The following is a 16,010-nucleotide window of genomic DNA, read 5'->3' as shown; positions in this document are numbered from 1 at the left end:
TGCGGATCAGAAGGAAAATAAACCCTTCGTTAAGGCCCACCACTTACAGTTGGATTTAGAAACATCAACGGGTGAGATCGTATCTGTTCGATGCCATAATTGCGAAAAGGATAAAGGTAATTTTCTTTTATTTACCAGTATGCTGGAGAAAAAACCAATAGAGATTATATAATAAGCTTAGCATATAACAGTATTCTGAGCTCTATGTTTAAGTAACCAATTTAAAAAAAAAAATTGGCGTCCTCAATAATGTTTTTATGATATCTAAACTTATTTTCTATCCAAATCAAGCACTGATTAGGTACTGATTAACTAGCCAACCTACATGGAAAAATTAAAACTGATTTGCATTCTTTTCATTATTTTCTATCAAGCACTCAGACGTTGCTTGCATATTCTAGTTCCAGAGAAACAATGCATAAAAACTGAAAATTCTGATTTTATAAAAAAATAAATGGAAAAATCTGATCTATTTCTGACATTATCAGTGTAGACTTTTTGTAGTCCGTATTTGACGTGACTCAAAAACAAGTCTTCCTCTTCGATCAAAACGAGTTTTCCGAAGATCCTACAATCAGTTCCGGATTCGGATTCGATCTGATGGAGAATATAAAGCAAGATATTTCGCAAATACAATATTTATCCGGGAACGACAATTCACGGCAGTGAATTCGACGTTTAATCAACCTACTGATCGGAATCTTGCTAGAATAGCATCAAACTCAGCTAAGAAAATGCTGCACTTCGGCACGAGAGAATACAATTTCAAGCAGAACTATAATTTTCACCAACCAATCTATCAAACACGTTTTTCAATTTTTTCCGACTTTCCTACTTTTTCTTTTCTCCTTTCTCTTCTCACCTGTCTAACTATCAAACTGTCAAACTAATCTGTCACAAAATGGGTCTGATGTTCCCCCTAATTTCGCCCTCTCAGGGCCGTAGCAACAATCAGAGAACGCTTTTGAATTTTTGATACTAAAGATTATATATTTGTTGAAGACTACAAACCGTTTTGTTTCATCCTTTAAAAATAACAAATAACTAAGGATCCTTTTGGCTTAAATTTGATTTGAAATTTCCGTAATTTACGGCAAGGGGAAAAATTATCAAAATGTAAACTTATGTTGATATTTTTGACTATCATTGTAATATTCTACAGATTTACCGAAAAGGTGCATAAATTTCTTAAATAAAATTTTACCTGATTTCAAAATTTAACCCTTGAATCTAAAAAATTAGAGCTGGCAGAAAATAAAAACTATTTGCATAATTGGATTCAATGGCACCAAAAATTATCTACAATCAGCCCTAACTTCTTGGCACTACGGAAAACGTGTGTTCTTTTGGCTAAATTGATGATCTATTTATTTTTAATACCTTGCACCAGAGCAAGTTAAGTTTTTAAATTTGAATAATTATACAAAACCAAACCTCAAAAGTGTTAAAAACCAGGCATAGTTATTTAAATTAACAACAGAATAACTTAGAGCTAATTTGAAAAAAAAAAAAGTTCAACCGATATTAAACATCATCCGTTACAATTTTTTTTTTTAATTTATGTAAATGTACAAGTAAGACAGAAGATATACATTATTCGCATTGATCTCGCATTTGTTCTAGAAAAATGTCAAAAGGTCCACGCATTTCTTTTGTGGATCCAACAAAAGCAGAAGGAAGTTTGGAAAGACGTTTCAAATGACGAGCCCTGTGATACTAAGAAAATAAAACGCGAACGTCGCCCCGATAATGTGCTAAGACCCGTAAGCTTCAGTAACGATCCAGAAGAGGTAGCTCCTCTTCCCGCATTGCCAAAACTGAAAAAAGAAACCGTGGAGATTTCCCCTGTGGAATTGGAATCTGCCATGAAACTTTCAATGTTCAATCTCATAAGAGAATTCCAAGGTGATGATCCAGTTGCTTTTCTCGAGTTTTGCACCAAAAGAATGCAGCAAGAAAACTGTTCCAATGCTCAATTGCTCACTGTTGAGCAAGCCGATACCGATTTGTGGCATGAACTGAGAAAAGGTCGAATCACGGCTTCCCGAATGCACGAAGCTTCGCGCTGTACCATGCTCAATGGTTCCCTCACCAATAAGATAATGGGTATAAGTTCCGGGTTTTCGTTTGCCATGCAACGAGGAACTGACCTGGAGGGTCATGTCTTCAACGTACTCAAAAAGCAGTATCCATCGTTACGCAACACCGGTCTAGTTCTTGATCCTCAATTCCCATGGATGGGTGCCTCTCCGGACGGAATTGCCGATGACTTTGTGCTGGAAATCAAATGTCCCTATACGCCGAACACCTTTGCCTGTTATATCGACGTTAATAAGCTGTCGAAGAAATATTTCGCCCAGATTCAGCTACAAATGCACATGACCCACCGTACCAAGGCTCTGCTGGGGGTTGCTGCGCTAGACTTCGAGCGTTCCAGGAAAGTGACACAGGTTTGGATCGATTACGATAAGGAGTACGTGGACGGCGTCATGGAGGAAGCGTTCGAGTTTTGGAGCAAAGGTGTTTTCCCGGCGTTGAAGAGAAAACGCAAGACCAAGAAATGACTGCATTTCGAGATTTCGAAACTTGGATCTCATTTTTTGCTATCTCATGTTTTTTTTTTCAAATTACTTACTCATAAGTGAATAACCAGTGCATTTTAACTTACTGTTTTTTTTCTACTTTTTTTCGTTTTGTTCTTGACGTTTTATAATAAACCATTATAAAAAAACATATGTTTGTAGTATAATTTCTGATTTGAGAAAATGGTCGCGGTTTGCCATACCGAACTGTCAGAATTATGCATGAGAATGCTTCATCTAATTCGATGCTTCTTATCCTCATAGATGATTATCCAATCCTAAACCAAAGTTTAACTCCAGTTCGCTCAAAATTTCTAGCGATGACACCGATGATATGCCTTTTGTGTTAAATAGATTAATGCAGTTATCAATTATCGAAAAAAAAAATCGAACTTGCAAGTACTTCTGATCTAAACCAGTGGGACTGGGAAATTTCCGCAACTTTTAAATCTTAACTGTTATTCTAAATTGTCTCTGAATAATTCAAAAAAAGCTGATTTTTTTATCGTTTTCTGTTTATATGGTGAAGACTCTGATCTTGATCACTCTGAAAAATGCTTGATACTCAATTCAAAACTATTTCTTTTGTATCCTGAATTATGGATCTTATGTATAAGAAGTATAAGTACAGCAAATGGTACAAAATTTGGCGTGGTAGGATACCTAGGAAAGAGAAATATTTAATGCAACCAAATTGAGCATGAGGTTGCATTAGGGTATGAGAAATGTTTCAATGAATTTTTGGAACCCATAGATATATCTAGGAAGGATATATGTAGGAAGAGGGGAGGGGGCGTCCTTACCATTTTTTTTGCATTGCTGGAGATCTAATCGAGCAAATGGAACCAAATTTGGCATGGGAGGTATTGGGTACGCAAATTGTTTTATGATTATCACAGACCCCTCTCTCCTTCTATTTTGGGGAAATAAGAGAGGGAGAGAGGGCTTCCTTACATATTTTTTGTGTATTGAAGATCTAATAGAGATATTGGAACCAAATTCGGCATGGGATGGTATCCCTTTTCCCTTCCACGAGCAATATTTCTATGATTATTTGAGACCCCTACCTTCTTCCATTGGAAGGATAGAAAGGAAGGAGTAATGCTTCCATAAATTTTTATTGCATATCCGGCCGGACGCAACCTCATGTGTTCGACCCATCGACCCAGCTTCTTCGTCACTTACTACAAACAACGAGCTGGTGCTGGTCAAAGAGTCACACAAGTAGTTTAAAGCTGTCGATAACACAAAGCCCTTAGCTCACATATTCACCATCTATTCGTTTCTTCTACCCAAAGCACTCTAGCTTTGACCTTGCCATCTATCAATTCTCATTTCTGTCTTAATTACTCTCTAATTAGAATTAGAATTTGCCGATATGCCATAAACTTTAATAAGAAAAAGTCATGTAATCATTTCTCGTATCCAAATAATTTACCATGTAATATTTGGTTCCATTTGTTAGATAAAATCTTGGTTTATGCAAAATTAATTGTATGGGGAACCAAATATTTACAGTACCATTTCTCGTACCCAAATACCCTTCCAAGCCAAATTCGGTTCCATTTGATCGAATAGTTCTCAAGTTATGCAATACAAAAGGTATGGAAGCCCCCTTCTTCCCTTCCTATATCCCCACTGGAAGAAGGGAGGGGCCTGGAATAATCATAGAAACATTTCTCGTATTCCAAACCCCTCCAATGCCAAATTCGGTTCCACTCGTTTGATTAGTTCTCGAGTTATGTAAAAATCTGTAAGGAAGCCCCCCTTCCCCCTTTTTATCTCCTCAATCGAAGGAGGGAGGGGTACCAAATATCCTCGTACCCAAATACTCTCCCAGGCCAAATTTGGTTTAATGTGCTCGATCTGTTCTCGAGCTTTGCAAACATTTGTCTTTTCATTCAGAAACCTCCCTCACCCCCCCCCCCATTCCAGTGAGAGGGAGAGTTCTCAAACCATGATAGGAACCTTCCCAGGCCTCATTAGCACCCACCTACCTAGTGTTAGTTAATCGGTTCAGTAGTTTTCGAGTCTATATATGGAACAGACAGAAATCCATTTTTATGTACACCTGAATTACACCTTCTAAAATTGATGAAAATTTAACAAAAGGTTTAATTCTTGTTTTCTTAAATATTCTTTTCTGTTTCCAAAACCTATCATAAAATTTGTTTTCCTATCATTATTTTCTGTCTAAAATTAGAACTGTATATTTATTCATTCATAAGTTCCTAATTCTGCCAGAATAAATGTTTGTTTTACTTGTTTGAAATCCTCTTTATATAGTCAAATTAGGATCCATTTGCTCGATCACTTTCCAAGTCATTGAAAATAATATGACAGTCCACTCTTTCAATCCCCAATCTCTTCTACGCAAAATTTTCTCGATCATTTCTCGAGTTATTCATAAAAAAGTATGTTCCCCCCTCTCTCTTTTCAAGCTCCCCATTAAAAAGTAAGCAGGAGCCCTAAATTCGTATTTCCTTATACTTTCCTACGACAAATTGAATCCATTTGCCCAAAATTTTATCGAGTTAGGCAAAAAATGTATGAGAGCCCTCCTCTTCCCTATTCATCCCCCACTGGAGCGTTCCCGAATAAGCATAGAAACATTTTTCCATCTCAAAAACCCTCCGCTACTAAAGTTATACCGTATTTTTTTTCACCTGGAGGCACACTAGAGGCAACCTAGGTTCGCTCTAACTGCTGTCATCGTGCTCATTTATTGCTCGAGAGGCAACCTAGGTTCGCTCGAAAAAGGGACGGAGTCGCCCTGATAAAAAAGTCAGTTTTGCGAGAAGTTCACCAATACTCTCAACGTAGTTGTCAAAACATTAAACAGCTGTTTTTGGCTGAAAACAAAACAGTTGAAATAATGAACGGGCAAATGATTATTGCCGCGATTTTGAACCTCTCAGCCAAGCAAATTCGTACTATCTGCAGTCCAGTGCAATCCGGACACGAAAAACGGTAATCCGGATGTGAAGAACCGAATGAAGAAATCCAGAAGGGAGAACAAAATGACAGCTGCATGTAAACATTGCGCTCGTTCTCACGCACACCTACGTATGGAATAACTCGAAACCCGAAACTCGCTTTTTTATTCTGACGGTTCCAGAGCCAAATCCGGAATCAAAAAAAAAATACGCCATTAGTTTATTTTGTATAACTGATTCTATAGATATGCAACAAAAATGTGTAAGGGAATCCCCCGACAGTGGTTAGGGGCCGTTCAGATACCACGTGGACAGAAAAATGAGACCCCCTCCTCACCTTCCGTGGACAAGCGTGGACCTTTGGCAAACCCCTACCCCCCCCTCCCCGGATGTCCACGTGGACATATTTGTATTTTTTTTTCTAAATATAATTTGACAGTTAGAAAACACTACTTTTTGCCTATTGAAAAAAAAAATTAGCATTTTCTGACATATAATAGGCATATAGTCTTTGCAACTAGCCCTCCCCCCCCTTGGGCTGGCCCGGAAAACGGTGCGCAGTCCAAAAAGTAGAAAGAAGAAGAAGACATAAAACAATTTTTAAATTTTCTAATTAATATATTTACTACTTGCTTTCAAGTGGCTACTAATTGTTTAAACTGAAACTGGAAAGCTATGCAATTTTAAGATTTTGATATAAACATCTTAATAATTATAGTCACCTTTAGAACATATATAGCAAGTAAGTAAGTATACCCACGTGGACATGACCCAAACCCTACCCCCCTCTCCGTGGAAAATCGCGGACAAGACCATACAACCCCCCCCCCCCCCCGCCCCCCCAAGTTGTTCACGTGGTATTTGAACGGCCCCTAAGGCTCCCGTCTTCTCTTCCTATCTCACTCAATAAAAGATAGGAAGTGTCCCAAAAAATTATAGAAACATTAATCGTATCAAAATACAATCCCTTACCAAAATCGGTGCCATTCGACTGATTAAGTCTCGACATTTTAAAAAAAAACTGTGGTGGCTCCCTTTTCTCTTCCTATTTGTTTACTGGGATCAGGGAGGGGCCTCAAACAATCATAGAGTCTTTTTCTGTATCCAAATATCCTCCCATGCCGAATTTAGTTCCATTCGCTCGATTATTTCATCAGTCAGACAAAAAATTGTACGGGAGCCCTCTTCCCATTCATGTTTCTCTAATGAAAGGTGAGAAAAGCTTCAATCCTTCTTCGAAACATTTCGTTCACCCAAATATCCTCGCATGCCAAATTTCATTCCTCCCGCTTAATCAGTTATCGAGTATTGCAAAAATTTGTCCTCTCACCTCTTCCTATCCTCTCAATGCAAACCGGAAGGAGTTTCAAACAATCATAGAACCTTTTCTCATATCCAAATATTCTCGCGAGCCAATTTGGATCTATTTTCTCGAATACTTATAGAATTTTGCAATTTAAATGGTATGGAAGCCTCCCTCCCTTTTCATTCTCTCCTCTAATCATTGAAACATTTCTCGCATCAAAATACCCTCACATACCTAATCTGGTTCCATTCGCTTGACTGATTCTCGAGTAATGCGAAAAATTGTAAGAGAGCTCTCACAAAAAAGTCTGAACTGAATTACAAAATTAAACAAATTAAAATATGTAGGTACTAGCACAAGGTTCCATGCAAAATTAGGGCCGGATTATACTACGAAAAGGGGTCGTGCAAAAAACCTGAAGTGTTTATGGAATTATGTGGATTTTGTTTGGCATGAAGAAAAAAAAATCAATTTTTCACCATTTATTTGGGTCCTAATCAACTGATTTTTCTGTTGATTTTAGTTTTTTAAACCTTTAGTTATGACAATAGTTCATCCGAAGAACGCATTTAGATTAGAGTTATCTTTTTTTTGTTTCGATTATAGTCGTTTTACCATCTTTATGGCATTCGCGACTTTATCAACGTTGCAGTTGACGGATCGTTATTGAAAAACTTATCCGGTACAACTGTGTTCGATGTTTACTCTTAGGCTCGAACTCGCGGACATCGGCTCAGGAGACAGCAGACTTGCCAACTGAGCTATTTCACAAGCCCCTCTTTTAAAGTTATCATATCATATCATCAAACGGGTATACAGGCGTCGATAAACGATCATTCATGTATTTTTCGTAATTGACCCTTCAGAAGCTTTATTTAACTCAATATCTCTTTTTTTTACCATAACCATTATCGAAATGTGACTTTGGGATGACCTATTTGTCATAATTAAAGTTTCGTGAATAACTATAATGAAAACAAATCGGCCAATAGAGACTTAATAAATTTGGGCAAAACTGGGTTTTAATGTTCCTTCCAAACAAAATTTCTCATAATTCCATACAAATTTCAGGCTGATTACGCCTTCCGTAGTCCGATCTCCCAAATTTAGCATTGGACTTTGTGCTTGGCCTAGGACAGTGCCGTAGGAAGAACCGACTCATGGGGGGGGGGGAGGGGGGGTGGTTTGGTTACTAATTTTAACCTATGATTTTTTGTCTAACAACACACGAATAAAGATAAATCAAAACAAATTATGTTCGTAACTATATGATTATTCATTTTTAAGTACTTATTAATAGTTTTTATATGAAAGTGCAATTTAAGGGAAGACACGAATGCCACAAGGATAATAAAATGTCATTAATAAAACCTTAAAAAAGAAACTTTAGAAAAGTGGCCTTTAGCCTTAAGGGTGAGCTATATTTTGTTTAATGAAATCTCTAGAAACAAAATATAAAATTCGTTTAATCGATGGTTGACATTTTTGAACTTATTTAAAGGTCCGGTAGATCGAAGTTATTTAATTTAAGTATAAAATAAGTTCTTTTTAGGGTAGCCTTCAATTTCTTATAAAAAAAAAACTTATTCTATACTCAAGCCTCGAACGAGCCCAATCTTCTAAAGTCTTTTGCAAATTCCAAGGTTCTAACCTTTGATGAAAATAAATAAAATTTCCCAAAAAAACAGTAAGAGATAAAAAAAATTTCGAATCAAATTTGCTTGATGCAAATTGAACTTAATTTATGACTTTAGTTTAAAATTCGGCTTTAAAAAAACTGGAATAATAATAATGTTAAACAATACACCGAAAAATAACAAAAATTTTGAAGATTTTTTAGGTATGTAGGTATTTAGGTCTTTATACAGGAAATATTTTCCATAAAGAATCAAATCTGTACTTAAAATCCTGTGGATGATTTTTTTTAATTATAATTCGGGATATTTTGTATGAATCAAAACTTAGAAAATTAACTCAAATTCTACTTTTTATTTGTGATTTTCAGCTGAATTGTGTGTACAAACTTATTCTGATTAAAAAATTTGAATTGACAAGCAAATTTTAAAGTTTATGTTTTCTTCAATTTCTCAACAATTTTAAGTTGATTGAAAAACTCATTCACAAGCTAAATCGTTTTCTGATTTTGAAATCTGAATCCTAAACCTGAATTCAAAAATTGAACTTTGAATCTGTTTCCGAATTTCTATACGATTCCCGAATCTTAATTCCAGATCAGAATTTCATGAGGAGAGCCCTCATTTATAAATCTATTATTTAAATTTTGGTTTTGTTAAATGCTGGTTTAATCTTAATTCATTATTTCAATTATTTATTTTATCTGTTTCGTGAATCTGATTTAAAATGTGAATTTCGAATGATGAATCAGAATCTGGTTTTCAATTTTGGATCGCCGCTTAGAAGCTTTAAATGTTTAAATTTTGTGTTAGAATAAGGTTTAAGAACTTCGAATATGAATATAAAACAAATTTCTTCTTTTTCCTTATTCGGAAAATTATAAGCTTAGCTTAGCTTGATTGACTACTCACATCCACCTTGAATCATTAAACCCGAAATGCTCCTTAAGATATGTTTGAATGAAGAGTATTCTAGTATACTCTGCGATTAATTTCTAAATTTGGTTTAAAAAGAAGTTAATACATTTCGGATTCTATGATCGCAGGCGTGGCTCAGTAGAACAAGTTCCACGACGCCAATGGTTGCTACTCCGATTGACCGAGGCCATCAATTTTGTTCAGAAGTCAAATGAACGGAACCTGGGATTGGCGCATTCACAATGCACAAAACTGATGCTCTCAAGTTAAACATGAATAACGGCGTCGGCAACGTCCTAGTAGTCAATAGATAGGTTAGGAAAAATGAGAAAGGGATAAAAGAACAACTTTGAGCCTAAGGACCAAGGTCACCCCTGCATCCTTGCAAAAAAAAATTTGGTTGGGAATGTTGGGGGGTAGAAAATAAAAATAGGAAACACTTTTGACTAGTGTTATGTTGGTAGCTTTTTCTCCTGAAATTTTTTTTTATAAAAACATTTTAGCCAGATAAGAAACAACACTTTGAAAGGTGATTCTCCATATTCGGAAAATTATTATCAAAATATTAAAAATGTAGAACATGTAGAAATACAATATTGTTTATAGGAATACGGAACCAGAACCTCCAAAATGAGTTTAATTTGAAATTTTACATTCAGACCTGAGTTTCTATGATAAGGTTGCCACATTCCCCGGTTTTAACTGAATTGGCCCGGATATTTAATATAAAATTTGGGAAAAGTCCGGTCTGACCCGGTTACCCAGATTTCATTGGAAAAGCCCGGATTTTGTCCGGGTTTGTTCTCATTCTTATTCTGAAATCAAACTAAAAAAAAACAAATTGTGTTGGAGTTTTTTTATTTATGCGTCCAAAGTTTTTGCAGCAAGTTTCAAAAAATTATCATGAAAGGTTTTTTAAAGTTTTTTTTTTAGATTTTTGATGAGCAATTCCTAGGTTTTGACCAAAATTGCCCGGTTTTGTCCAGATTTGGTTGACAATTTTGAAATCAAATATACGGATTTTGCCAGATTTTTATATAAAACAGCCCTGATTTGTCCGGCCCGGATACGTGCCTTAAAAAATCTGACAACTTTATTCTATGAACAAGTGAGAAAATTTTTGAAAAACTGTAGTAGAATTATGAACTTGAAATGGGTTTTTTAAGTTTTTGTATTAGTTTTTAGTTCAGATAGCTACTCTTGAATGTATTTGCTCTATTATCATAATTTGATTATGAATTTAAAATTTTGAGTGTAGAGCAGAATACCTCGTTTGCTTTTTTGGACCCTCATGGGGGTTTAACCGCGCGTTGTGACGTCACAAAACTAAATCGCTTTAAAATAAATCAAAATTAAAAAAAAAATCAAAAAACAGCGATTTGGTGGTTGTAATGGATTGATTCTTTTCTGATTTTTTTTAATAAAATTTGATCGAATAGAAGAGCAGAAAAATACGGTTCTCTAAAACAAAAATAGAAAAGTGGAAAAAGTGGCGCGTTGTGACGTCACGATTTCGTTCCCTTATATTTTGACAACTATTCGTTCAATAAAAATACCGTTGATTCCAAATTGTAGCGAAATAAATTTTGAACTTAGAGGTATCTTTTTTTCAATATGCGCTATGAACTGTCAAATTTACATACAATTTACCAGAAAATTGTTTTGTCAGATATAGATTCATGAAAAATTCCTTTTCCAATAATTATTCCAATTAATAAGCATATCAGCATATTTTTGTTATGAACTATAGGTTCCTAACCGATGCAATTTTCCGTTGCTTGTTTAATTATATAAATATGTAAATTTTTTTCTAGCTAGTTAAATAAAAGAATCATATGATGCGTACATAAGTCACAACTTATAGAAATATATGCTTACGCAAAGCGACGACGATGACAGTTGGGTTGAGATTTTTATCTCAATACACAGCCACGTTTCTACATGGCCCGCTTTACCCTACTCTCCCCTACTCAGAGTTGTTGGCTTTGGCCAAAATATAAGGAACTAATATAAGTCTTCGAAAAAAAAATCAAAAATAATCTTGACACTAAAAACAGATTCGAAGAAATCGAGCACAGATTATTAATCGATGACGTCTTCGTTATCCATATGTTGAATGCCTTTATGTGGGACAAGCCAAAGCTCTCAAACTATTATGTACGTAGCACGTAGCTGATATCATAACGATCCTATTCTCAGGTCAACTCTTCTCTTTCGAAATAGTCTTTCGATGAGTTGAACTGCTGGCTTTTGTTCAATTTCGCAGTTTGGCGACTTCACATGGGTTGTAGTTTTATTTTTATTCCTTTTTAGTAGCACGACGACGAATGACGTAGTATTTTGTGATGTGATGTAGACTTACTTTAGTAGTGATTGCTCATCATCATCCAAACGCTGCTGGACACCCACATCAGGCAGGACCCTCCTCAGGGCTCCTCATAGTGAGGGGTGAATCAGTGCTAGCTTATAATGAGTATACGAGTCACACAGACGAAGGGTTCAAGCCGTGTTCAAGCACTTTTCCTTTCGGTCGGCGGCAACAACCCATTTTTTTTGTTCCCATCTTCATCATCATCATCATCATCATCAAAAGCAAAAGCAATAACAAAAGCGCCAGTCCATAGTAGTTTGTTATAGTACACAATCGAGTTTGGTATACGATATGATAGGCGGTTTCTTTTAGTTCTAGCCAAGCCTTCCGATTGGCAAGTTGCGCTTTTCCGGTTATCACCTTGGGACGAAGCGGCTCATGTCACGGTTCCGGAAAAACTTTTGTTTACCTTCACCTTCGGCATCATTCGCGCGCGCTTTTATTATAGTTAGTCAGTGATTTTTAGAACAAGGTATAGTGAGTAGTGAATTATTCAGCTTTTCCTTTAAACCACTAGAAATCGTGAGAGGGTGTTTTGCTTTGTTTGTGTTTCGGTGTTGCGCGTGGGTATCGTTCAGTTTTTCCGGTCGGCTAATCCCTTGTAAGGTTTGTGGGGCAAACATAATTGAGTGTTAAAGGGCAGCCTAAACAGCCTACAAAATTTGACATTTGACGATGTGGATATTCTGCAGGGGATGAATTCCACCAGAGGATAACTGCAGCTGACCAACGAAGTACCGATTTTTTTTTAATCTAATCATTGAAAAGCCAAAGAGATAGAAAAAGAAAATATGATTTTGTAAATATCCAAGACCTAATACAAAAGTGATAGAAGAATACAGAAGATGTGATAGAGCTCAAGAAGGTCACCAAGGTTCAACGACTTTACCATTCCACGAGCATCCAGAGATATTTCTACTGAACTTTTAGTTGGGCGTATCATCATGCCTTCAATTTAACTAAAAATCTTATAAGTTACGATTTTTTAATATGATACAAAGTATTCGTTCAATCATCCCCAAGTTAAATTGGTTCACCGAATGAAGAGTGAACACAAGTGTTAGTCATTTCAATCACAATTTGCGTTAAGTGGAAAAAAGGCAGCTCAACTTCGTTACGGCTATAAAAGTGATAAGTTTCAAGTCTATTGATAAATCTCGTGGCATCCTCAGAAAAATCATGAATCACACCTAAAGTGTTCAACTAACCGCCAATCGGTATAGTGCAGTGTGACCAACGTCGTTTGATCATCATCGAAACAGCGGAAGGCTGAATTTGTGGCATTTTTCTGTTAAGCTCCGGGGGAAGTTATCGCAGTGCCGTTTGGATGCTTCACGCTGGATTAATGGTGCAAAGGCAGCACTTCAAGACGCTCATGGAAACAAACTCGGGGACCAATGTAAGTAAAATTTGAAATTTTCATGCTTTAAATTGTTGTTATACGGTGAAAGATCCGTAGAATTTAGAGCACGTGGGTCATAGGGTTACTAGAGGTGCAGATTGGTATTTTACCTACCAAAGGGTGATGCCTTAGTGTTAGAGTGATTACCAAAATGCGATTTCTTTATCTCTGCACAAGTTGATTTCTAAAAACTTGGGCAAAATAATTTTTTGGCATATTTCTCCAGTCCAACATGTTAATGGTTCAACTCTTTGAATTTCTAATCTATACTTTTCCAAATGGTTACGAAATAACTGATCAACTTAGGTTGCGCAATTTTTTTTTAGAAAAAGTTAAAGAGAGACCGTTAAAAATTGATCACTTGATTATCTTCTTGAAAGAATCGACTTTAAAAAAAATGTATACTTTCCTTAGGAATCTACCAATAACAGTGCCGGAAACGTCCTACTATCCCATAGATAGAATGGAAAGAGAAATGAAGAAGGCAGCAAATCAATTTTAGTTAAAGGTTAGGCTCAAAGATGTGATCAGAAGACATTTTTGACTAGTTTTATTATAAAAATAAACTAGGACTATAGTACTATTGTTTGTTAATGAATCATCTTAGTTCAATTAAACCACAAACTAGCAGAAATTTTTAATTTAAAAAAAATAGAATATATCAAACAAGTGACATTTTCAATTACTTGTTTGATATATTTATGTTTTTTTTTAATGTTATTGAATTCGAAGAGTCTTGATGATCTAGAGAGTCTTGTTATTATTACCACAACATTTTTTAAATGTAATAGATAGACAAACAGTTAAAAAAAAACATTTGACATCCGCTTTTGAAAGTAATGATGCCCCCTTTTTAATTTTCCCAGAATTTATGATCGTGTTAAAATAATATGAAAAATTACAGAGATTTAAAAACACTGTATTATTATCCAATCAGTTAAACATTTTGAATTTTCAAATTTCTCTCCATGTGTTACATACTATGTATATTAGAATATTTTTTACATCGAATATTTGTTGTGCTTTCATTTCTGTATAAGTCCGTTTTTGAGATAAATTCAATCACTTAATTTTGAGGTGAGAACATGCGCGGTCCTACAGCTCCCTCCTAGAGGGAGGGGGGGGGGAGGGAAGGCAGATTTTACAAATTTTCAAAAATCAACAAATAAAAAGAACTTTTATTTCTAGTGCAAAACGTTCGTTTTGAAAGAGGGATGGGTGGAGAGTGTAAGGATGCTGCACACTGTTCCTTTTCCTCCAATTTGATCCACAGATCCCACTAAATCATATTGGAAGTATTTTGAAAATTTTCGATATTCTTTGATCAATCTGCAAACCGTTAATTTTCCGTGCGATAAAATACAAACATTCGCTGCAAATATGTTCTTCTTTGGCCTAGGGACGGTATAGACAAAAGAGCACACCTCTGTGGGTAGTGCGTCAGCCTTACAGGCCTCGTCAGGGCAGTTGACGCAACGCATAACAAAGAAATTTTCTCTGAATTCGTTCGATTCGTTCGATACAGATAGAGTGGTAGGGTGCCCAAACTGGTGCCGCATACCCAGGACACTTCGCACCAAAGAGCAGAACACTGTCTTGAGAGCGTATGGGTCCTCAAAGCTCGAAGTATTTCGTCGCAGGAATCCAAACAAAGCGAAGGCTTTAGCTGTTGTTGTCGCGATATGCTGATTAAACAAGACCTTGTCAAAGGTTACTCCAAAAGATCCTTAATTGTGACAACTTTTTTGAGCGGAGTGCCATTAAAAGCGTAATCGAAGACCAAAGAGTTTCTGGTTCTAAAAAAGCTGATGCACTTGCACTTATCGGCGTTTACTTCCATTCCATGTTTTCCACACCATGCGAGAAGTCTGTTAATGTCTTCTTGAAGCGCAGCGCAATCCACTCTTGAGTCAACGATCCGGTAGATTTTCAAATCATCTGCGAACAATAGTTTTGGCGATTGAAGTTTTGGCGACGGTTGCTAAGTCGTTTTTTTATTATTTGTTAACCCAGGTGGTAAATACATTGTAAGGATTGCATTCCGAGGCGCGGCGAGCCATCGCGTCCCCCCAGTTTGCTACTCTGGGTTCATGAGTGCAATTGGACGACTCATGATACAATGCTAAGGAACACTGTACCCCATAAATGAAGTCCACCTGGGTCCACTGACCTTTGTTCCCACCTCGAACTGTTTGACACACTTTGCTTCGATAGCGGGAGGTCAATTCGAGCTAGTCGCTCCAAGGCAATACTCGTTTCCGAATCCTCTGTCAGAAATACCTCTTTCTAACACAACTCGATGCGCAACCCCTCCTCTGACGAGCTAGGACCCGACATCTCATCGTGTGAATAAGGTCCAACTGTAGCGCAACTACAAGCTTTGTGGATCTAGTCCAGGAAATCCAGAAACACAAAGCGAGTTGTCGACGACACTTTCTCTGTTTAAACACGCGGGTAGGAGGGGTAAGCCCCCTAAGCCACGTGTAGGACTCAGACTCCTCCGAACTCACAAATAGTGTTGACTTAAGTCACCACTCAGCGCAACTACCTGATCTTCAAGTCGAGCGCTTGACCACCCGAAGCGCAGATCGGGCTATAGAACGCCCTCATCAGGTCACACTCGCGGTTCAGGCGCATCAATTCCCGAAACGCGTGTCGAACCCTGACACCTCCGGCAAAATGTGCCTCTCGGACACTGACGTGTAAACACGTCCCTAAGTGATCGGCCCACCATTGGCCACCACTTTGCGCATCTACTCATTTTGCGAGTCGGGTCTATACCCACCGAAGCGCAAAACAAGTTGGCGATCGCACTCCCTCCGGTCGCATCCGCATATCAGGGTCATGACCCCCCGAAAGCG

General features: G+C 36.9%; 2 protein-coding genes across 2 annotated transcripts in view; both read left to right on the top strand.

The window, feature by feature from the left end:
- Position 1: 1 nt before the first annotated feature.
- On the top strand, positions 2–2,696 carry LOC129741878 (uncharacterized; the record flags this gene model as incomplete). The annotated part of the gene is made up of 2 exons (XM_055733691.1): positions 2–116; positions 1,624–2,696. Coding segments are annotated over 2 exons (1,056 nt in total), but the record flags the coding sequence as incomplete, so codon positions are not given.
- Positions 2,697–12,089: 9,393 nt separating this feature from the next.
- LOC129744106 (phosphatidylcholine:ceramide cholinephosphotransferase 1-like) overlaps positions 12,090–16,010 on the top strand; it is an 85,920-nt gene continuing 81,999 nt past the window's right edge. The window contains exon 1 of the mRNA XM_055736486.1: positions 12,090–13,146. Coding sequence (XP_055592461.1) covers positions 13,075–13,146 — 72 coding nt within the window. The 5' untranslated portion in view covers positions 12,090–13,074. The remainder of the gene's footprint in view (positions 13,147–16,010) is intronic.

Source organism: Uranotaenia lowii, chromosome 2, assembly GCF_029784155.1.
Source record: "Uranotaenia lowii strain MFRU-FL chromosome 2, ASM2978415v1, whole genome shotgun sequence".
NCBI lineage: Eukaryota > Metazoa > Arthropoda > Insecta > Diptera > Culicidae > Uranotaenia > Uranotaenia lowii.
This window is presented reverse-complemented; position numbering and strand designations above follow the sequence as displayed.